Raw genomic sequence first — 20994 nt, forward strand, 5'->3', positions numbered from 1 at the left:
AATAAGACCTTTATATAAAGTTAGGTCTTAACACTATGTAAGCTATAGTAATATATACTTAATAGGCAGCTTTAGTGTTTTAAAGTAAGAAGTAAAATATTAGAAGTATATTTAATTAAATAAAGGTAAAAGAAGATATATAAAATAATAAGACTTACCTTATAAGCTATAAAAATATAAGGAGTTTAAAGATAACTGTCCTTAGGGATATAACTAAGGCTTATAGTATAATAGGAAAAAAAAGACTAGATTAAAGCGTTAGTATATAGAATAAATAATTAAAGCTAGTAATAGCTTTAATTAAAAAAGAAGGATAAGGCGTAAGGCTAGTAAGTAAGACTAATTATTATAGTTATATTATAATATATAAGAGAAGAAAAAAGGAAAAGAAAAATAAATCTTATAAAAAGGTATAATAATAGTAGCTATAGCCTAAGTGCCCTAAGTTTAGGATCTGCCTTATAAAGTAACTTATAGTAATTCCTTTTACTTTTATATATATTATAGTTTTTTTTATACTTTAGCTATAACTTTTTATTTATTACTTATATAGAATTAGGTTCTAAGCTAGAAAAGGATTAAGATATTAATTCCCAAGTATTTACTTATTTAATACTTAATTATAATTAATTAAGAATTATCTAGGGAGTATATTAGGAAATCCCTAGATTAGATTTACCTAACTATGCATATCTTAGCTTAGTTTCCCTTATTTAATGCAAGGCTAATATAAATTAGCCTTAACTTAACTAATTTAACTTAACCTTTTTAAGGTCTTTTAAACCTTATTTATTTGCTCACTTTGGTGCGAATTAGCTAGTTGTTACAGTTTTAATCCAGGCTAAAGTAACTACACGTTGTAATTAATACTTTGCTATTGCTTGGCAGAATGAGTGCTAAGCTGAATTGGGCAAAAAGCTATCCCGGTTAGGTTATTGCTATGTAGGAAACTGGTCTTATAACGTATGTGTACTTGGGTTTGCACTCAAACTTATTGGCCCCCTTGTACTTGCAGCTGCAATGCAACGGTTGCTTCTAAGGCTTATCAGAAAAGCGAATTCTTGGTAGGTGTATACAGCCAGTTGGATATTTTAAGGGTCGGCTTACGTCTCCCCGGCTTGGTGGCTCTTTTTATTCCATCTAGTGTTCGTATAATTGCTAAAAGAAAAAAAAAGATTATGTCGTTCCCGAATTTCGAACAAAGACCTAGCTCTAGGTAAGTACCGTATCTCCTCGCCTTGCCAACGTCTAGGAACTTTTGTTAATTTGAGGAGCGGGAGCGGTGAAGAAGAGTGGATTCATATTACAGATCTTCGGGAGCGAAAACGTGTTCAAAATCGAGTGTCACAGAGGAATTACCGTACGTGTCTGACACCGGAGTTTCTAAAACAATTATCCAGCAATGAGTAGCTAATCAACAGCTGTATAGGTAGAAGATTAAAGGCCAAAATCCAGACACTGGAGAGAGAAAGAAATGCCTCACGAGCTATGCTTGGGCTCAATCAAGAGGTTCGTTCACTAGCTACATGTGCTCACTTATGAAACATTTTCTTACACTTAACCGCAGGCTCTTGATCCGACGTTCGAACGTTTGCATGGCTGCCATGTCTTTTCGGCAGAACAGGACATCGAACAGCATAACGAGACGCAGCCTGCCAATGGAAAGGCAGCATCCACAGCCAATTCTCAGCCAGGATCGACATTTGAATCAGCGGATAGACTTATTGATAGCCTTATGCAAGTGACAGCAAGATGGGCAGAACCTCCTGTGGATAACCCGGACTTGGATGATTTCATCGACACTGACTTTCAAGGTGAGAATGCGGAGCTATTTTGACTTGCAGGTCTTGCGTATTTGACAATTCATAGGAATGATTGGATTCGGCGGAACAAATTCTCATAGCGCAAGTGGAGGCAGCGTATCTTCCTTGCCATCACTATTGATGTCCAATCCATCAACAGTGCCACCTGATACAAATCCTACGGACCACAGGTGTCAGTCTATCACGCAACTTACAGGGCCTCTGGTCGACGCAGCATCACGAGGCTCTAGTCAATTATATCGTCCCGCTTCCAACACTGGGAGTTGGCCAAGTAAGGAGATATCAGGAACGAACGCCCCGCATGCCAACACGAATGACACAGATCTCCCGTTTACACAGACGAGCTCTTTGTCATCATCACAACACTTGACGAGTCTGGCCCCAGTATCAGACTCAGAATCATTAGCAGCCGACCCGCTATCAGCAGCATCCCCTGAAGTAATCTTTACACGGATTTTGCTCCTGATGAAAAAAGCAGGCTTTGAGGACATGGACGCTAGTAAGTCGTGGTCCACAGTTCATACTAGAGCGTTTCTATACTGACAGCCTTTGCCTCGTGTTTAGTGGTCCAAGCTTATTATACAGCAAAGTTCCGCTATGACTCTGTTGTACATTGGGCTCAGAAACGGAGTCGTGGAAAGAGACTCGGGCCTCCTCTCACTACTCTCGCCCGTGAGTCGACGAAATGGCCAGTGGAACAAGCAGCGCATTACCAGGATGCTATTCTTAGAATAGCAGATGGTTTGTGCGGGATGAATCTGAATGCTCACGCTACTCGTTCAGATAAATCGCCAGGTTTCTAAATGGCTGGTCATGCTAAGTTCAGGGCATTTGGTGTATAGCAGCGCCTTTAGTTCTCCGTAGTTATTATATACAAGAACATAACAGGGAGCTCTGTATCTTAAGTAAGAGCACAGTCACCTTGAACAAACAAAAAGTCGATTTCATCCCCATTTTATTTCGTAGCATACTTAAGTATCCTTACAAATTTTACTGAGTCGCCGCCTTCCTCCACTTATCTTGGTAAGCCAAGGTTAAATCGCGCAACAACGTCATTCTAAAGATGTCAGCCTAGCGATCACTCCATCAGCCGGTGCCGCCGAGATAGCCCTCACAACCTCCAACTTCTTGTCAGGGTTCTCCAGCTCCATCTTAAACCTAGACACTAGAACTGCCACCAGGCACAGAAGCTCGGACCTGGCAAAGCCTTTACCTATGCATCCTCTAGACCCGGCTAAGAAGGTGAGGTTGGCGTAGTTGCTATCAGCCCCGCCACTGTTTGCTCGTCCCCGGGCTAGCCAGCGTTCAGGTCGGAACTCGGCAGCATCGGCACCCCAGTGAGTCTCTTCCAGGTTCGTCACGCCCGCTAAGATCAATAGCGTTGTGCCTTTGGGGATAAAGGTCCCAGCAAGCGATGTGTCGACTCCTGCCTCTCGCACCGTTGAAGGAACAGGTGGGTAGAAACGCAGAACTTCGTTGCAGAATGCGTTCAGATAGGGGAGGGAGTCGATTGCTTGGGCATTGATAGTCTGATCTGACTGTGAGATTAGTTGGCTGCAAACCTCGTCGCGCAGTCGGGCTTGAGCTTCTGGATGTATGCACAGGGCATATACTGCCCACTGGAGCGATGCCGCGGTGGTCTCATGGCCAGCTACGAGAAAGGTGATGATTTGGTCTACCATGTTTTTCTCCGAGAACATCCCACTTGACATAAGAAGCGACGCAATGTCTTTGTGGTCATTATCGCCCTTGATCAGCCGTGCCTTTGTGTCTTGAACGATCTTTCGAGCATATCGTCGGATGTAATTGGCGGCTCGTTTGGAATCGCGATTCCATTTCGTAGGGAGTCGGAAGAACATCTTGAAGCCAAAGGTGAGCAAGCTTAGTAGGATGAGTAGTCTCGTCCATATGCTGGGCTTCATGTTCAGCTTTTTATACACCAGGTGAAATTCTGTGTTGGGATTCTGGACCGAGTTGAAGTCACGCCCCATGACGGCGAGGCCAATGATATCCAATGTTGCTCGCCCTGCCCAGTCACTGACTTGGATAGTAATTTGTTTTGAGCCATTTTGTCTTTGATCCTCAATGGCATTCGCCATCTCGACTGATTTGGACCAAAAGATAGGGTAGAGGTCTTTGATATGGCGGAATGTCAAGGCAGGTAAGAGACCTCGACGTTGCATCTGGTCATCGTATGGTTAATGCTATTTCCAGTCCAATCTATCCTATCTTCTGGCTTACCTTGTGTTCGTCACCTTCTGCTAGAAGAACTCCATTCCCGGTAAATCGTTCCAGTTTGACTCTCAGCGATTCTGACTTGGGAAAGTCGTAAACTTTGGGACCCATTATCTCGCTGAGTGCTTGTGAGCCTACAACTATGACCCTCTCAATATTTCCAGCCATATAATATCTGATAAGTCCGTTGTTTGGGATTTCTTTCGCCCATCTGCGGGCTTGGTCGTAGTCTAAGCCCATTGACCTTGAATTGCCTTTTAGCCATGATCTCCCCTATTGAAATCATTACAGTTAGGTATTTAATTTATATGTTCTTCCAGGGATTCATTTACCTTCGGTGTTGGAATATGCCGGATTGGAGAAACGTAAACAGGATATAGAGTACATAGGTATAGAACTCTGAAGATCATAGATAATATGAAAGATGCCACAATCGTACACAAATACGATTGCATGATCGAATAGCGGGGGGCGAATAGCACGACCGAGACTCCGGTCAAGATAGGTACGATTGACCATGATAACGGCATTGTAGGAAAATAGTTATTCGTATTAAAAGGACGTTTATGATTCTTTACTGCGCGAGATTGCTTCTGGATAGCAGAAATAATAGTCAATATGCACTTTGCGTCACGACTCTCCCCAATCTCTTCTGTTACTACTTTGGCTTACATGATCGAGCCAGGCATGATGCGCTTACGGAAAAGAACGTATGGACGGATCTTCTGGTATCGCTGGACTGGGGTGTTGAGCCAACATGTCCCGACTCCCGCGTTTAGAGAGTAAGACGGGTTGAGCCTGACTACAGCGTGAGTAAGCTCACTTGCCACTTTGGATTACACGCACCTTGCATATTGCGGCATATTCTTCCACGGCTCAGGTGTGCCGAACATCCCTGATAATGCAGGCTTACACTTACGCCCCTAAGCTCCAAATCATAATGGCCGTGGCATTAGTTATGCAAGCATGCATCGTTTATTGCCTTGTTAGAGTGCGCTCTTACTGAGTATACCCACATAGACTAGACACGAATAATTGGGTCTTCATTCATGTAGTTAAACACTCATCTCGACATGACTTATAGAGTGAAGAGTAACAAAACAAACGCCCACCAAGATAGGTGCCCATTTAGCTTGTTTCAGTGATAATTATTTTTACCACTTTTTTAGTCTCTGCGGGACGAAAGATGGCGACCATTCATGAGATGCCACCTCCAGCGCCAATTGTCCCTCTTAGAGAACAAGTTGAACTTGGCCTGGCCACAGCAGAGAGACATCAGCCTCGGACACTTGAAATCCAAAAGCCCGAGTTGGCCGAAGTAACATCCTCGACCGCTCCCTTGACCAGCTTTCCTATATTTGAACCCAGACAAACGACTAGCCGTAAAGAGGCCTTCGAACTTTCGTACATCAGGGCGAAAGCCCTCAATGTACACTATGGTAAGCAATGGCAAAGCTATAGCAGGATGAGAAATTTATGATTTAACCTCAGATTAGGACTCACAACTGATGATATTGTCAATCTATCGCCCAAATTCTTTGATATGCATAGAGATGATATAATTATTCGAGATATCGGTGCTCATGCTCTGCTGTCAATACAACACAACCTAGTGGCGGGCACTCTGGCCCCATTTGCCAAAGCGTCGACAAAGATTCAGGGACTGCTGGACGACGTATTGGCATTCAAGGTCTCGTGAGTTTCTACCTTGAAAATCTGAATACCACTCCCGACAGATAACTAACATATAGCAGAGCGGGCTTTATGCTAACAGAGATCGGACACGGTCTTGATGCCAAGAACTTGGAGACAGAAGTTAGACTGCAGTCCGATGGCAGCTTTGTTCTCCATACCCCCAGGCTCGAGGCTTCTAAGTAGGAACATCTGTTTCGCGTCATACTTTCTAAGTCACTAACTAATGTCATGTACCAGATTCGTTCCCCCATCTATGCCCGTGGCTGGTGTTCCACGCATTGCTGTAGTTATGGCAAAACTTGTAGTGCACGGCGAAGACTTTGGTCTTCGCCCTGTCGTGGTGGCTCTCAGTGATGGGAAGCAAATGTGCAAGGGTGTAACTTCACGGTATGACTTTCTTTTGGTCCACGATCTACTCTCTTGTGCTAACATAGGAGTCTAGTCTGTTGCCTTATATGAGTGGGATTCAAGCCCCGTACGCCATCACTTCCTTCAACAACGTGGCTTTATCTAGCACCGCCGTTCTCGGAAGCCTTGAAAGGCCAACATCTATGCGAGACAACTTCTTCCACCAAATCGCTCGGATTGCACCAGGCACACTCGCAATGAGCATGATAATGATCCCTGCACTCAAACTCGTAACCTACATCACCGGCAAGTACAGTTTACGCCGTACTGTCGGTGTCGCCAACAAAACAAGAATTCCTATTATTTGCTTCCGCACACAACAGATGCCGATATTGCACGCATTGGCTCAGCTTGCGGTAATGACGCCTTTTGCAAACAAGTGCATTGAGTGGTTCAAGGATACTTCTTTCAAGCCTCAAGTACGCCAAGGATTCGCAGTCATCCTCAAAGCCGTCTTTATTCAGATGGCGCAGCGGAGTATTCCCGAGATGGTGGAACGATGCGGCGCCCAAGGCCTTTTTCAGCACAATCAGATCTGTGACGCAGACGTGAGTTTTGCTTAACTAGGGCTCCCCTTACTAGAAAAGTACTAATGCCTATCAAAAAGAACATGATTCGTGCGTGTGCCATCTCAGAGGGAGATGCATTGGTTGTCAGCATTCGTAAGTCGACCAATCTTGATTCTTTTACATCCCTGAAGCGAAGCTTACTCCTTCTATTCAGGTCTTGCTGTTGAGCTTTGTCTAGGCAAGTACGAAATGCCCTCTGCAACAAAGACCGATTGTCTATTGGCCAAATACGAAGCTGGTCTGGCACAAGAAGCCTGGGACATTGTTAGCTCCATTCCGGCCGAGCACCATAGCCAGGAGTTCAACCGGCTCTTCATCCCCCGGTGCAAGCCACTGGTATTGGGTATTGGCCATCGAATGGTGTATGAGACTGCTCTTGACGCTGGCGTGGATTCTGACCTCCTTGCTCTTTACGAAGCAGGCGCTCTCAAGGAAAATCTAGATTGGTATACTGAGAAGGGTCTCCTGACGAGGCAAACATTCCGTGAAATGGAGAATAGGGCTCTCGATTCTGTTGAGCCTCGACTGGATGAGCTCTTGAATGAGCTCAATATGGAGCCATATGTTACAGCACCGATTATCAAGGAGGGTCTATTTGATGACTTTGTGCAAGGGCTGCCTACGTTTGATGGCACAACTGAGTATTCTGTTCTTTGATTGGAAACCATAGATGTTACATTTATATCTTTCTTGCTTGAACACCAATAAAAACTTATTTTGTGCCTTCGCTGTATTTTTGTCAATTGTTGTTCCATTCCCGGGCATCGCTAAGAATTGTTACCAAATATGTTACTGTCGTTAAGACTTGTGACTGAGAGCTTCTATGACCACAGAGAAGTTGGCTTATGTTCCAAGTCATTCAACAGTGAAACAGATACAGAGTGCAGATGCCCACCAGCTATTGACCGCCTTCCCTCTTCAAGCTCTCCGTCGACATATGCCAACCTTCACCTTAGCCTTTCATGGTTTCTAAGACTACCTCATTGCCAGACTCTATGCTCCGCCGAACAGGTGTTGAACTACGATTATAGGTCATTAGGAGAAAGGACACTGGGAACACAGAACAGGCCAGTTCGAAAACCACGCCGTTTGACTTTGTTATTATCTAGTCATTTAGAGGTATGCATGGAGAGGTAGTGAAGAAATTGTCCATCTCCTCTTCCATCCCACCAATGCCGTTGCTCACTAGAAAACAGTCTCATAGCGGATATCCATACGACCCTATGCATTGGGAAAAAGCCTTCCATCAAGAAGATGTAGCTGCTGGTGTACCCAAGACCGAACTTTTGTTTGGCATACAAGATAGAGTAAGACAAGAAGCAAAAATGGTACGAGAACTTTTCTGAAAACTACCCATATCATTATCCGTATCAGCTGGAACCAACGCCGACGACGACCAGCAAGGAAGGAGTTTTTATTGTTGACATTTGGGAAAGAAACGGTGGGCACATCTTTTCCCAAGAACTTACACAGCGGTTCCCAGCCCTCACTGACATGATAGTTCAGCAAGCGCTCCGGGGGAACTATTTTGTTGATGTGCTTGTAGTGGTCAAGATATGCCTGCCTCTCCCCATTGGGGGCCAAAATGGGCCGCAGCGAATGTTGGTACTTGTGGTATTTCCACCAAAGGCCAATGCGATCCTGTTGAAGTGTCTTAGTGTCAGCGAGCTTTGAGCATGTTCCAAATCTGGCGGGAACTAACCGGATCCCAAGATGCCAGGTAATCAAACGTCTTCCATTTAGCAGCCACATCGACAGATTCTTTCATAGAGTGCTGCCATTTGTCGACGTCGCGCGTGGTGAGGATGATCTTGGCATTGGGGTAAGCTTCGATGAGCTCGTCTGCCATCAACGACCCAGGCATGTTACACGAGACGTCCCATTTGCCCAAGAACAATTTGTCGAATTCCTCTCGGCCGTAAGGTCTTACCGTATGTTCGAACTTGGCCTGCATCGCCTCCATGTACAGTGGGAGTAGCTGGGGATACTGCTCCATCATGCTAGCGTGGAACGGCTTGTACCCTAGAACTTGGAAAGCTGCGAGTATCGCTGATTTGGTACCACTGGGTTAGTCAGTTTTGGAGATTTTGGTAGGGAGTGACCTACAGAGCGTTCCGGTGCGTGGCATGCCCAGGACAAGGACCTCGATGTTGGTACCATCTTTTGGTGGTTCAGGATGTTCGTCAATTAAACGCATTGCTTTCGCCATCTTCGCCAAGTCAGAGTTGTCCGTTTTCAATTCAAGACCAAAAAAGGTATCAAAGACTGAGCTTAGCGAAGCTTTGGACCCCGTTTTGTCTCTCACAGGATATAACTATCAGCTGAATTGTACGACCCAGGCCTGACAAAATGTCCAACACTGATCGATTGGCCCGGTTGCATTGAACACAGACACGGACACGGACACGGATAAACGGGCATCCAACAAAGTCTGGCAGTGGCAGAGTAATCGGCAGTGAATACCCGACTCACACCCCCGTGCAGCTATCTATCACACACTGTAAGGTCAGGCTTGACTAAAGGTGGCCGCTTTGTCCTCCTCGGGCGCACGGTCGAACACGCATGCCAACCAACACGAAAGCTACTGCCTCAGGCATCAGAAAGTCAGTACCTCGTAATTAGGAGCCAACGAATTTCGTTGTATCTTCGCGGCCGTGGTGTTGGTGATGATTTCCTCTCCTTTTGCGTTGCAGAGCTCAATTGTCCAGAAATCACTTCTCGTTCTTCTACTCGCTTCACCAATCCACTGCTATTGAAGATGCCGAACCCTGGTGAAAAAACAGCGACCTCACGATTTGCAGAAAACGAAAGCCCTAGTATAGACAAAATCCTGGGAACGGAACCTAATAGCGAGCCAATCCTTACAAGAGAACCTTCAAGCGCTGCTGTACAAAGTGGCGACGCGCCATGGTCGATATGGTCTCCTAAACAGAGAAAGCTGATTATCCTGACAGCCTCTTTCGCATCGCTACTCTCTCCTCTCTCCAGTCAAATATACCTTCCGGCTCTCGGCACCATCGCAAAGGACTTGAACGTCACAAATAGCCAGGTCAATTTATCTATCACAACATACTTAGTCCTCCAAGCTATCGCACCGACATTCACGGCCCAGCTATCCGACACCGTGGGTCGAAGACCTTTATACATGGCTTGCTTCGTACTCTACATGGCGGCCAACCTCGGACTGGCTCTGCAGAATAACTATGCGGCGCTGTTGGTGCTACGATGCTTCCAGAGCGCTGGCAGCAGTGGGACTACCGCTTTGTCCAATGCCGTGGCGACAGATATCACGACATCTGCTCAGCGTGGGAGCTATATAGTATATGCTGCAGCTATTCCAATGCTGGGGCCGACGCTTGTAGGTGATCGCTCATCTCCACGGGCGTGCATCGATACTGAGAGCTAACTGGTTCTTCATCAGGGTCCTATAGCTGGCGGTCTGCTCGCTCAATATCGCGGATGGCATTCCGTTTTCTGGTTTCTATTCGTGTTGACTGGCGCTGTCGCAGTTCCCATGGCCATCTTGTTCCCCGAAACGTGCCGCGAAATTGTGGGCGATGGGTCTATCCCACCACAAAAATGGAATCGATGCTATACAAACGTACACATGGAACGAAGATTGATGAAAGAGGGTAATGACGTACCACATAATGAACGCGATGGGTTCGGTGGGCCGCGGGGTGCTTATAGTTGGATTCCAAACCCCTTCAGCACAATCACTCTGCTATTGGAAAAAGAGTGTGGCTTCACGCTACTCTACGGCTCGTTACTCTGCTGCTCTTTCTATGCGACGCTCACTCTTATCCCATCTCAATTCCACGCAATCTACGGCTTTAACGAGCTTCAAATCGCGTTATGCTTTATTCCGTTTGGAGTCGGCAGCCTCGTCGCCGCCTTCAACCGAGGGCGCATGCTCGACTCCAACTTCCGCCGTCACGCAACTCGTCTCGGCATCACTACCGACAAGAACAAGCAGACAGATCTCACCAACTTCCCCATCGAGCGCGCTAGGCTCGAGGTCGCGCTGCCGACGATCCTCCTAGGCAGCGCGTGCATGGTCGGCTTTGGTTGGACGCTGCACTACAAGACCAATCTAGCTGGGCCGCTGATTTTGCTGTTTGTCATTGCATTTTGTCTCTCGGCTTCTCTGAATTGTGCTACATGTCTTATGCTGGACCTGTACCCGGGAAAGGCGGGCACTGTTACAGCTTCGAATAACCTCTTACGTTGCTTGCTGGGAGCTGGCGCGACTGCTGCCGTGGTCCCGCTGATCAACGCTATTGGAACTGGTTGGACTTTGACTGTCTTCGCGCTCCTCAATATCGTATCTCTGCCACTTCTGTGGCATGTTATGAGGCATGGGCCGGGCTGGCGAGCTGAGACTGCACGTAAAAAGGAGATGGAGCAAACCCGTGCAGGTGAATCGACGACCCAGTTAGAGTAGTGCTAGAGTAATTGGCAAGACTAGATGTTGATATTTACCTATTATTAATTGTCCTTTACTACCATCGCTGCGGACTTTCTTGGTCTGTCCTCGCCATAACCACTTGAAGTGGTTTGACACAGTTTCCGCTGAGCTTATTCTTGCAGGATGATGCGACGAAAACATCAATGTTCATATTAGAGATTTACCCTGTATTTACCTCAAAATTACACAAATCGAAATGCTTTTTAGATAAGTCTCAGGCTGTTGTAATAAATTGATTAGCTACATTACTTTTGCTTTAGCTAGTCTGTGATACACCTGAGGGCTAAAGTAAGATGTCAACTGCAGATGACCGTCTTTGCCAATCCCAAAAGAAATGTAGGTATGCAAGCCTCGCGAGGATGACAAATCGGCTTGCTCAGCAAAGCTTTTGAGCATTTCCAAATACCGATCCTTGTATTTAGCCCGATCGCGTTTCTCAAGGAATCCAATCAAGCCGTGTGCAATAGCTAGGTCATTCCTCCCGTAATGCCGTACAGGGATATATCCTTTCACATCTGGCAAATGCGACGAAGGCTTTATTTCAAAGTAAAACAGCATACCAGACGTTTCATGGTCTATCCTTGGTAAATCGTCGTCGTCCGATATGTCTTGATCGAGGTCCAGTGTAGCACACCACAGCTCCTTGATCTCATCGATAGAGTCTTGAGAAAGAGGCCTCCTTCCACCTAGCGATAAGATGGAAATGATTTGACTGAGCGAGGTACCGGGAGTTCGCATGTAGACCTTGATCCGTGACTTCTCTGGGGCCATACAGTCAATGCCCAGGATCAGCATTCGCAGCGCTTGGCCGTTGGGGTCGGTGGTAAGGAAGTTGGAGAGGATTTTGAAGACAGAAAGATAGTTTGAATCGTTGCCATAGACATTTCTCATGGCTCTTTCAAAACCATGGGTGAAGAAATCCTGGCAAACTTCGATATTCCTGGGTATGAAGTAGGCCTTGGCGGCGATTTTGTCCGCGCCGAGCTCATATGCAGTGAAAAGCGAACTTCCCCAGTTTCCGTGGCCAGCCTCGTTGTTATGAGGGTCAAAGTCATGTAGAAACGTTTTGAACCACACAGGGTCAATAGAAGGGTCTGCGGCATGTAGATGATCCATGACCTCGATGGTTGATGCCCGATTGTAGAGGTCCAGGGCCGTACCCGCGTTTGGTCCAATATGCTCAACACTCAACCGGATGCTAGGCGCATCAGCATTGGTATCGCCCCATTTCCAACTATACTCGATGGGTGAAAAGTCGTCCGTCATGAAGCTCTTGAAGACAGGCTGACCAGACGAGCTAGGCCTCGGACCCATGCGAGGAACAATGATGTAGTAGTGGAATAAAAGACATTCGTACTGGCGGGACAATGGGTAGCCGGCCTCGTGCAGCATTGTTACAAGGTGTCTCCCCGTGACGTCCCACCAAAAGTCTTGATGGGCGTCTCGTCGTGGCAGCCATTTGTTGATCTTTTGCCAGACAGGCGCCTTCTGGTCTCCGACGAGTAAGGACGCATCAGGTTCACTTTCGTGTCTCGGCGGTGTCTATAGTTGTATAAATAATTATTTCTACTTCCTACCCCAATTGAAGGAGATAATTACCTGAACTTCAGCAATAGTGCCTAAATTTGTGTTTTGTAAATACTGGTATGTCGTGCCTGTAGTCATTTTGCGAGCAGAGATTCTGAGTGGAACAGACAAATCTTGACGGCTATGCGGTCCACTTGGAGGTCAACTTTATTATCCCGTTCTGATTCTATTAGATTCAGGTAGTGATTACCGCACGTAAAGACTCCTCAGCTATTCCTTACTACTAACAAAGTGTTCCATTTCACTAGTCGGCGAGAATTACCGCTGATCATGTAGTAGTGCCGAGTTTCCGCAAAGCTAGCAAAACGTCGCCGTGTTACCCGACTTTAGAACTTACATTATCTAATGCTGACATGATCTCTGATCTGACTGCGTACTTGATCTAACCTACCGCGTACCAGCATGCATAACGTTTGATATCCTTGTTCAAATCTGACTAAGTTTGACCTGATCGGGAACCACTTACTAAAGCTCCCCCTCTGCGACTAGTACTTACGACCAACACGGCAAAAGCTTTCTACTGATGGCACGTCTTGACTAGAATGCGGGGAATACCTGTTGTTGGTAAGTCAGGTGTGATAAGAAGATGGTCTAATATTAATGTAAGCTAAGAAATTCAGAATCTCGATGCCTTTGAAATCTGAAGCATATTTGACTCGAGGCTTTTCTATTGTACTGTATCAAATTTTGGGCTTCCAGAAACAAGGGTCTACCTGCCTAGCAGTTTTTCTGTTTTGCTATAACTGGTCTAACACTTGTACTGCAAAACAGGAAGATTGAACTCGTGGCTAAGGCAAAAGCTACTCGATATGGACAATTCATTCTCGCCCGTTATCAAAAGATGCCGCCAGATCATTCGTTCATTGGTTTTATCAGGCGCATGGGTCTATCAGAAAGCAATGGGCCACGCCGACAACTCGATTTCATCTGGTATACTCAGCGTCACCGACAGTCGGACTGGCAGAAGCTATAACATTCCAATTAGGAACAATGCTGTCAAAGCTCTGGACTTTATTCAAATCACAACGGCAGGCTTTGGTGCTGAGGTAGCCGATCACTATGACAACAGCCTCCGCGTTCTCGACAAGGGGCTATGGAATACTGCTGTTACCGAGACATCTATCACCTACATGTAAGGAAACCTCCAAAAAGAAAGAAAAAGAAAGAAAGAAAGGCATCCAGGATCTGTATGCTAACTTTGGTCCAGTGATGGTAAAGCTGGCCATATGCAGTATCGAGACAAGACTATTGATGAGCTCTTCCACAACAACAACTATGAGGAGGTGGTTCATCTTATTATCTGGGGAAGTCTTCCTACACAAGAACAGAAGATGAATCTTCGTCGCAAACTTGCTTCCCACATGAAACCACCACAATCAGTAGAAAATGCAATCAAAGCCTTTCCGTAAGTCAACTGAACAACTATAAATTCATCCCTTGAGCTAACATGGAACAACATATAGTCCAGATGGACTGACCCATCCCATGCTTTTGGCTGGCATTGCTGCGTTTGCAGCTCATGACAAGGGGTCTCAAGCGGTGCATAGATCGAGCGAGCCTGCATATCTGGGAAACATGGAAGAAGTTGACGATGCCATTATTAGGACACTGGCTGCACTAGCCACCACTGTCGCTATGGTATACTGCTATCGCAGAGGTCGCCCTTTCACCCAAGCTAACCCGGATGAGTCATACACCGGAAACATTCTGCTCATGATGGGTCTTACGGAAGAAGGCAGTAGCAGCACTCCAAACCGCAAGATTGAACATTGTCTCGAGCGCCTCTGGGTTCTTAACGCCGATCATGGAATGACCAATTCAACTGCTGTCTTCCTCGCCGCAGCTTCCACGTTGCAGGATCCTCTATCGTGTACCGTTGCCGCCGTGGCCTCAGCATACGGGCCTCTTCATGGAGGCGCTGTTGAGATGGCCTACAAGGAGTTCGAAAGGGTGCAATGCGTCGAAAACGTGCCCCAGCTTATTTCTGACGTCAAAGCCAAGAAGTACCGTCTGTTTGGGTACGGGCATCGCATTTACAAGGTCAAGGACCCTCGAGGGCAGCTTGTCCGCCAGCTTATCGAAGAGTACAAGGAGGATGTCTACAAGAACTCGTTTCTCAGAGTGGCTATGGAGATTGACCGTGTTGCTGAGGAGGACTCGTACTTCATCTCGCGAAACCTCAAGGCCAATGCAGATCTTTACGGCTGCTTCTTGTACACTGCCTTGTTTGTAAACCCCCTGCTTCTTCATCCTATCCGTACTGACTCTATAATCAGGGGCATTGAAACTGATACTATTCTGTCACTTTCTTGTTTGTCACGTTCCCCTGGAGTTATGGCTCATTGGCGAGAAAGTATGGGTGAGTCTCTATATTACCACAGCAACGTTAGATTGAAAGCTAAACATGATATAGCTCAATCACCCGCAATATGGCGGCCTCAGCATATTTTTACTGGCACTATAGCCGCGGATAATAATTGTAAAATCTAGTCAGTTGTACTTTAGCTTGTAAGAAGTTCTACAGGCATAGAAGGATTGGCCGTACAACCCCAGCTTAGCTATAAGGGGGCTCTAGTATTCTACTTCAGTCAATACCTACCAAGAGTTACTTAAAGTATGCTTTCTTACGTTATACCTATGTTGCCTAAATATTACAGGGCTCTATTACTACAGAATTAAAAAGTTTGTAGGGATATTTTTTACCGTTTACAATATCTTGCTACAGAGCAACCACAGTATCAGACAGCCATCAAAGGTTACATCCGTGCTTTTCACTCTTCGTATATCACTTATTGATTTAACCAATACAAGTTGCATTCCCCTGCACAGAAAAGTCTCTCATAAGGCCTGTCGACCTCTCGGCATAGATCCAGTGGTCCACCTGCACAATGCCTTGCTCAGAAATAAAGATTGGCCGCCTGTTATCTGACCTAAATTCCAAATTGCAGGCCCAGCTCATCTTGAAACATATGGTCATGGTGCAACGCCCAGAACCATTGGCAGTATATAGTCACTTGTTGAAGTGATGAATGATTAAAAGGGACATGATAGATCCCTCAAGGTAGTATTTCACGTATGTCAACCCTCAATACCTTCTTCCATCTTCTGCAGAACACTGACCCGGATATCTATTTCTTTTGCTTGTATGTCGATCTCGTTCGAGAAAAGCCTTACTCATCTTGTCTGGTGGAGACCCTATGCTCCAACTGATAGGCATCGGCTGTATAATTAACCTTCGCTTCGGCTTGGGAAGATGACATAATAACGTCATCTCCGAACAAAGTTGCGATCTCTTCGAGACTTTTACCAGACTATTTATGGTCAGTAAGTGTCGCAAAAAAGCTAGTCGACACTACTCCCAGTTTCGGGTAGGATGAAGAAGTAGAACACTGCGGCAGCGGCATTAGATGAAATGAAAAGTGAATAGTATCTGTAAATGATTAGCTACTCGATGAAGTAACGTACTGATACGGGATGGACGTACCGCCAACCGACGTTAGCAATGGCCAATGGCGTTATCTGAGATAAAACGATAGCCACTATCGCTTTGGTCGCCACAGCCAGTGCTATACCCTTAGTCCTCAAGGAGAAAGGGAAGAGCTCTGAAGGAACTACCCAGATCATGGCATTGAAGAAGATAGCATAGCTCATAGAGTAGAGGAAGATAGATGCAATGGCACCTCTTGCACCAGCCTGGTTCTCGTTGTTTGAAGATCCAAATTCGGCGCTGAGAGCCTTGCAGATAGAAATCATCACACAAAGCACAATAGATCCACACCAGAGGGTGCGAGTCCGGGGCATTTTATCGGCGACAAAGACGAGGTAGACGACTTGACCTATGATTCCCATCATGCCATAAACACCGCTGATCAGGAGAGAAGTACGTCCGGTGAAGCCGACTGTTTGGTAGAAGACGCTTTGGAAATTCTGTAACATGATATTAAATTTGCAGCTAGGGTTTTCCGGGAAGAGGGACATACCTGGATGACGGATGATCCCGAGAGCTGGCTTATAGTCACGATGAACGACGCCGTTAAAGTCCGGCGAACGTACTTGCGTGAAAACATTAGTCCAAAGGCTGTGAACCAGTTCAGGTTACCTTGATCCCTTTCAAGCTGGATCTGCGTCCTGATCTGCAAGAGCCCCTGCTAAACGAACGTGTGATCATCTCCATTATCATGAAGGCGAGCAAGGACCTGCCAAGCCTCATCATACCGATCTTTGAGAACCAACCGACGTGGGGAGAAGGGGACGAAAAATATCATGACGACAAGCAAAACTGGGATAGGTAGCTGCATAGCAAGAGGGATCCTCCACTGTCCGTCTCCTTTAGCAAAGGCGCCAGCGTATCCGATCCAGTTAGCAACGCCGAAGCCAATCGCAATCATCATTCCTTGGAGACCGACTAGGAAGCCGCGCTGGCCGGGCTTTGAAACTTCGGCGAGGTAGATGGGAACGACTGAGAGGATCTGGCCACAGCCGATACCGGCTACGAGACGACCCGTAATCATCATGCCGATGTTGACAGCAGCGCACTGGAGCACCGCCCCAATAATTGCTATGGTTCTTCATTAGTGATGTGAACGCCCGGAGGGGCTTTCGTACTACCCACTCAGGATAGACGCGATCAGGATCGTGTATTTTCGACTGAGTTTATCAGCGACATATCCAGTGGTCAAGCCACCAATGGCCTGCCCCGCGTTGTATACAGAGACAATAGCTCCTTGATACGTGGTGTTGACCATGGAAGGTCCGTAAATGGCGACTTTAAAGCTATCATGACCGAAGGTCGTCGCAATGATGCCTATAATAGACAGTTGTTTGTACACGAGCAGATGAGATTGGTGTTGAGATCATACCTGAATCAAGACCGTATACAAAGCCGCCCTGGGCAGCTACAAGAGCTACGGTAGTTGCGAGGAAGCCCACGTTGTTCAATCGAGTTGTGGAATTGCATTTGGACTTGGGATATCGGGAGAGCGTTGGCCGTGTATTTGTAGTGATCAAGATCTCTTCATCTTCTCCGCATCCGGGGCCCCAGATTCTGCAACGCTACTACACCAAGGTAACCCACTCCCTGGGTACCATAGGTAGCATTAGTCTGTACCAAGAACAGCCTGAGACGCCGAACTCTCGGCCATCCTTCTACCGAATGACTTGTACACCAGTCCGTTCAAGCGATCCTTTGCCTGCTGATAGGCTCAGACGACAATCATACTGAAGAACCTTAAACTGGGTCAAAGCCTCCATGCGTTGCCACTGCGGAATGGATCCGTCCGTCTCATATGCCAAGAAACGAGACTTCTTTGTATGGGGAATAACTTTGAACTTTTGAGGCCAAGGATTTTGATTCTAACCGGCTTTGAAGAGACATAATTGGCTCTCTCAGCGTGGTGGCCAATCGGATGCTTTCAAAGCCGTAAGATCGTCAGAGACAGCGAGGGTCACAGTCAACCTGCTCTGGTAAACTACACCCGCCTGACTTGAATCTTACTTCACGAAATTCCAGATTGAAATGCCTTTCCTATCAAGTTGGTCAAAAATGATTTGCGGGTGACTACAACTCGCTTCAAGCTGACCCGACTTCCGAGGGAATGATACAACTGAGATGGGTCATATTTAACAGACGAATAATTGCGGTAATCTTACTCAACATCCTCTCAAGAACCCTTGGCAGACACCATGTCCAGTACCAAAGTTGCCAGGATCAAATTTGAGCATCACCACAGCGGTCTTGGTGTTGACACGTCCAGGCCTCGACTTTCATGGACTTTTGAAACATCGTCCTCGACAGCTACATCATGGACACAAACTTCTTACCAAGTTGAGGTCACCTTCTCTGGCACATCTAATGCACACCTCTTCGCCATCGAAAGTGAAGAATCAGTTTTGGTGCCATGGCCAGCGAGGCCACTTTCATCCCGCGAATCCGCGTCAGTTCGCGTGAGGGTATACGGTACAAGCCTCGATCAAGACTCTCCTATGCTTGAACCTAGCCCTTGGTCGACTCCTGCGACCGTTGAGACTGATCTTCTTGACAGCAGCGACTTCAAAGCGAGCTTCATTGCCTCGGCTAAACGAATTGGACCTTATGGACCATTACGACCGATCCGATTCTACAAGGAGTTCACTTTACCGCAAGATGCAACAGACTTCTCTCGTGCTCGATTTTACATAACAGGTCTTGGTGTCTTTGAGGCAACTATCAATAGCCAACGTGTGGGTGATGAGGTCCTGGCCCCAGGTTGGACAAGTTACAACCATCGTCTGATTCATCGTATCTACGATGTTACCTCCTTGATACTCCCTGGCCAGAAGAACATCATCAGTGTTGAGGTTGCCGAAGGCTGGTATGCAGGAAGGCTCGGCTTCAATGGTGGCAAGCGGTTTCGATATGGCGAGGAGCTAGGGATACTTGCTCAGCTCGAGGTCCAAGATACAGCTGGCAAAGTATGTTGGGATCTTGTCTCAGATGATACTTGGTCATGCACCACCACTCCCATTATAGCAAGTCAAATCTACGATGGAGAGGTTCACGATATGAGCCATGTATTTCCGAACCCTTTGGGTACGAGGATTCTTCTGAGACCATCAGCCCAACTTGTGGAACCCGACATTCCTCCTGTCCGTGTCACTGAGACCATATCCTGCAAACGTGTCTTCAGAACTCAGAGCGGCAAAATAATCTTGGACTTTGGTCAGAACCTCGTGGGAAAGCTCTTCATACCGAGCCTTCCTACAGAGAAGGACAAAGGCATCACCTTTCGTCATGCTGAAGTTATGGAAAATGGAGAGTTGGGAACACGACCACTTCGTGACGCGAAATGTTGCGATACTATCATTGGTTCAGGTGAGACTCTGTTGGATTGGTCACCCAAGTTCACATTACATGGCTTCCGATATGTCGAAGTTGAAGGATGGCCGGGTGCTGGTCCGTCGCCTGATAACGTCCAAGCGATTGTGCTTCACACCGACATGGAACGATGAGGTTTCTTCGAGTGTTCTAACCCTTATGTTAATCAATTACACAAGAATATCGTCTGGTCAATGCGCGGCAACTTTCTTTCTCTGCCAACAGACTGCCCTCAGCGAGATGAACGTCTCGGATGGACAGGCGACCTGCAAGTCTTTTGCCCAACAGCGACATACCTCTACGACACACTGGGTATCCTCAGCAACTGGCTACAAGACGTCTCAGCCGAACAGCTGGAGGAAGGCAAAGGCGGTATACCTCCTCTCGTATGTCCCAACGCCATCAGTTCAAACTGGCCGCACATGGCTCAAGCAATATGGGATGATGTCACAGTTTTAGCCCCAGACGCTCTGTTCCAGTACAGTCGTGACAAAGGCATGCTGGAAAGACAATTTGATAGTATGTATGCTTGGCTTGAAATGGGGGTTGATAGGGCCCAGGATAGACTCTGGAACCCTGATAAGTGGCAGCTCGCGGATTGGCTAGACCCTAGCGCACCGCCTGAAGATCCTGGAAATGGACGAACTGACAATATTCTCGTGGCGAATGCCTATCTTGTACATACTACACTGGTGTTCTCTAAGCTATGCTTGGTCCTTGGAAAGACGGAACTAGCCACCAAGTATGCCCTAGATGGTGAACAACTGAAGACCCTGTTCCAGCGAAGATACATCACACCAGAAGGTAACCTTATGTCAACATCCCAAACCGGTCTTGGTCTCGCCATCAGATTCGGTCTTTATCCCGAAAACGAGGAACAACGCAAAACAGCCGGAAAAGCCCTCGACCGTCTGGTCCGAACCGCTCGCTTCCATATCAGCACAGGTTTCGCAGGAACCCCGGTCATCTCCCACGCACTATCTCAGATCGGCCGCTCACAGCTAGCATACCGTATGTTGCTAGAGACGACATGTCCTCGTTGGTTATACGCCGTGGTATCCCACGACGCAACAACAGTTTGGGAACGTTGGGATAGTATGCTCCCGGATGGGCGAATAAATCCCGGTCAAATGACGAGTTTTAACCACTATGCTCTTGGTGCAATAGGCGATTGGCTTCACGCGACCGTCGGTGGTATTTCCCCTCACGAGGCAGGCTGGCGCGTTATTCGTGTCCGCCCTATTCGTGAGGGCAACGTCACCAGCGCCAAGGCATTATTCTATGGGATAACTGCGGCCTATAAGGTTAAGCTCTAGCCTGCAAATACAGATAATAAATAATAATATAATATTTTTT

General features: G+C 46.7%; 10 protein-coding genes across 10 annotated transcripts; 6 read left to right on the forward strand and 4 right to left on the reverse strand.

Annotated features, from left to right (window-relative positions):
• Positions 1-1488: 1488 nt before the first annotated feature.
• On the forward strand, positions 1489-2626 carry FSUBG_13758 (uncharacterized protein; the record flags this gene model as incomplete). Its single annotated transcript, XM_036678683.1, has 4 exons — positions 1489-1509; positions 1568-1814; positions 1870-2322; positions 2388-2626. 4 exons carry the CDS (start codon positions 1489-1491, stop codon positions 2624-2626), a joined length of 960 nt encoding a protein of 319 aa, XP_036530768.1.
• Positions 2627-2875: 249 nt separating this feature from the next.
• Positions 2876-4169, reverse strand: FSUBG_13759 (cytochrome P450 monooxygenase; the record flags this gene model as incomplete). Its single annotated transcript, XM_036678684.1, has 2 exons — positions 2876-4006; positions 4065-4169. The coding sequence occupies 2 exons, from the start codon at positions 4167-4169 to the stop codon at positions 2876-2878; spliced, it is 1236 nt and encodes a 411-aa protein (XP_036530769.1).
• A 1075-nt stretch (positions 4170-5244) lies between these two features.
• On the forward strand, positions 5245-7387 carry FSUBG_13760 (acyl dehydrogenase NM domain protein; the record flags this gene model as incomplete). Its single annotated transcript, XM_036678686.1, has 7 exons — positions 5245-5497; positions 5555-5753; positions 5813-5932; positions 5991-6140; positions 6196-6709; positions 6769-6823; positions 6885-7387. The coding sequence occupies 7 exons, from the start codon at positions 5245-5247 to the stop codon at positions 7385-7387; spliced, it is 1794 nt and encodes a 597-aa protein (XP_036530770.1).
• Positions 7388-7835: 448 nt separating this feature from the next.
• FSUBG_13761 (nad dependent epimerase dehydratase) lies at positions 7836-8927 on the reverse strand (the record flags this gene model as incomplete). The annotated part of the gene is made up of 4 exons (XM_036678687.1): positions 7836-7915; positions 8200-8371; positions 8433-8752; positions 8837-8927. 4 exons carry the CDS (start codon positions 8925-8927, stop codon positions 7836-7838), a joined length of 663 nt encoding a protein of 220 aa, XP_036530771.1.
• Positions 8928-9488: 561 nt separating this feature from the next.
• Positions 9489-11174, forward strand: FSUBG_13762 (major facilitator superfamily transporter; the record flags this gene model as incomplete). The annotated part of the gene is made up of 2 exons (XM_036678688.1): positions 9489-10088; positions 10152-11174. 2 exons carry the CDS (start codon positions 9489-9491, stop codon positions 11172-11174), a joined length of 1623 nt encoding a protein of 540 aa, XP_036530772.1.
• A 264-nt stretch (positions 11175-11438) lies between these two features.
• Positions 11439-12863, reverse strand: FSUBG_13763 (aromatic prenyltransferase; the record flags this gene model as incomplete). Its single annotated transcript, XM_036678689.1, has 2 exons — positions 11439-12740; positions 12798-12863. The coding sequence occupies 2 exons, from the start codon at positions 12861-12863 to the stop codon at positions 11439-11441; spliced, it is 1368 nt and encodes a 455-aa protein (XP_036530773.1).
• A 731-nt stretch (positions 12864-13594) lies between these two features.
• Positions 13595-15275, forward strand: FSUBG_13764 (citrate synthase; the record flags this gene model as incomplete). Its single annotated transcript, XM_036678690.1, has 5 exons — positions 13595-13917; positions 13993-14190; positions 14249-15010; positions 15062-15144; positions 15199-15275. The coding sequence occupies 5 exons, from the start codon at positions 13595-13597 to the stop codon at positions 15273-15275; spliced, it is 1443 nt and encodes a 480-aa protein (XP_036530774.1).
• Positions 15276-16127: 852 nt separating this feature from the next.
• FSUBG_13765 (high-affinity glucose transporter) lies at positions 16128-18402 on the reverse strand (the record flags this gene model as incomplete). Its single annotated transcript, XM_036678691.1, has 8 exons — positions 16128-16215; positions 16270-16712; positions 16766-16913; positions 17001-17343; positions 17398-17589; positions 17645-17829; positions 18280-18309; positions 18365-18402. 8 exons carry the CDS (start codon positions 18400-18402, stop codon positions 16128-16130), a joined length of 1467 nt encoding a protein of 488 aa, XP_036530775.1.
• Positions 18403-18467: 65 nt separating this feature from the next.
• Positions 18468-19772, forward strand: FSUBG_13766 (alpha-rhamnosidase; the record flags this gene model as incomplete). The annotated part of the gene is made up of 1 exon (XM_036678692.1): positions 18468-19772. One exon carries the CDS (start codon positions 18468-18470, stop codon positions 19770-19772), a length of 1305 nt encoding a protein of 434 aa, XP_036530776.1.
• A 60-nt stretch (positions 19773-19832) lies between these two features.
• FSUBG_13767 (alpha-rhamnosidase) lies at positions 19833-20954 on the forward strand (the record flags this gene model as incomplete). Its single annotated transcript, XM_036678693.1, has 1 exon — positions 19833-20954. One exon carries the CDS (start codon positions 19833-19835, stop codon positions 20952-20954), a length of 1122 nt encoding a protein of 373 aa, XP_036530777.1.
• Positions 20955-20994: the final 40 nt, after the last annotated feature.

This window comes from Fusarium subglutinans, assembly GCF_013396075.1.
Source record: "Fusarium subglutinans strain NRRL 66333 chromosome Unknown NRRL66333_c0000394, whole genome shotgun sequence".
Taxonomy (NCBI): domain Eukaryota; kingdom Fungi; phylum Ascomycota; class Sordariomycetes; order Hypocreales; family Nectriaceae; genus Fusarium; species Fusarium subglutinans.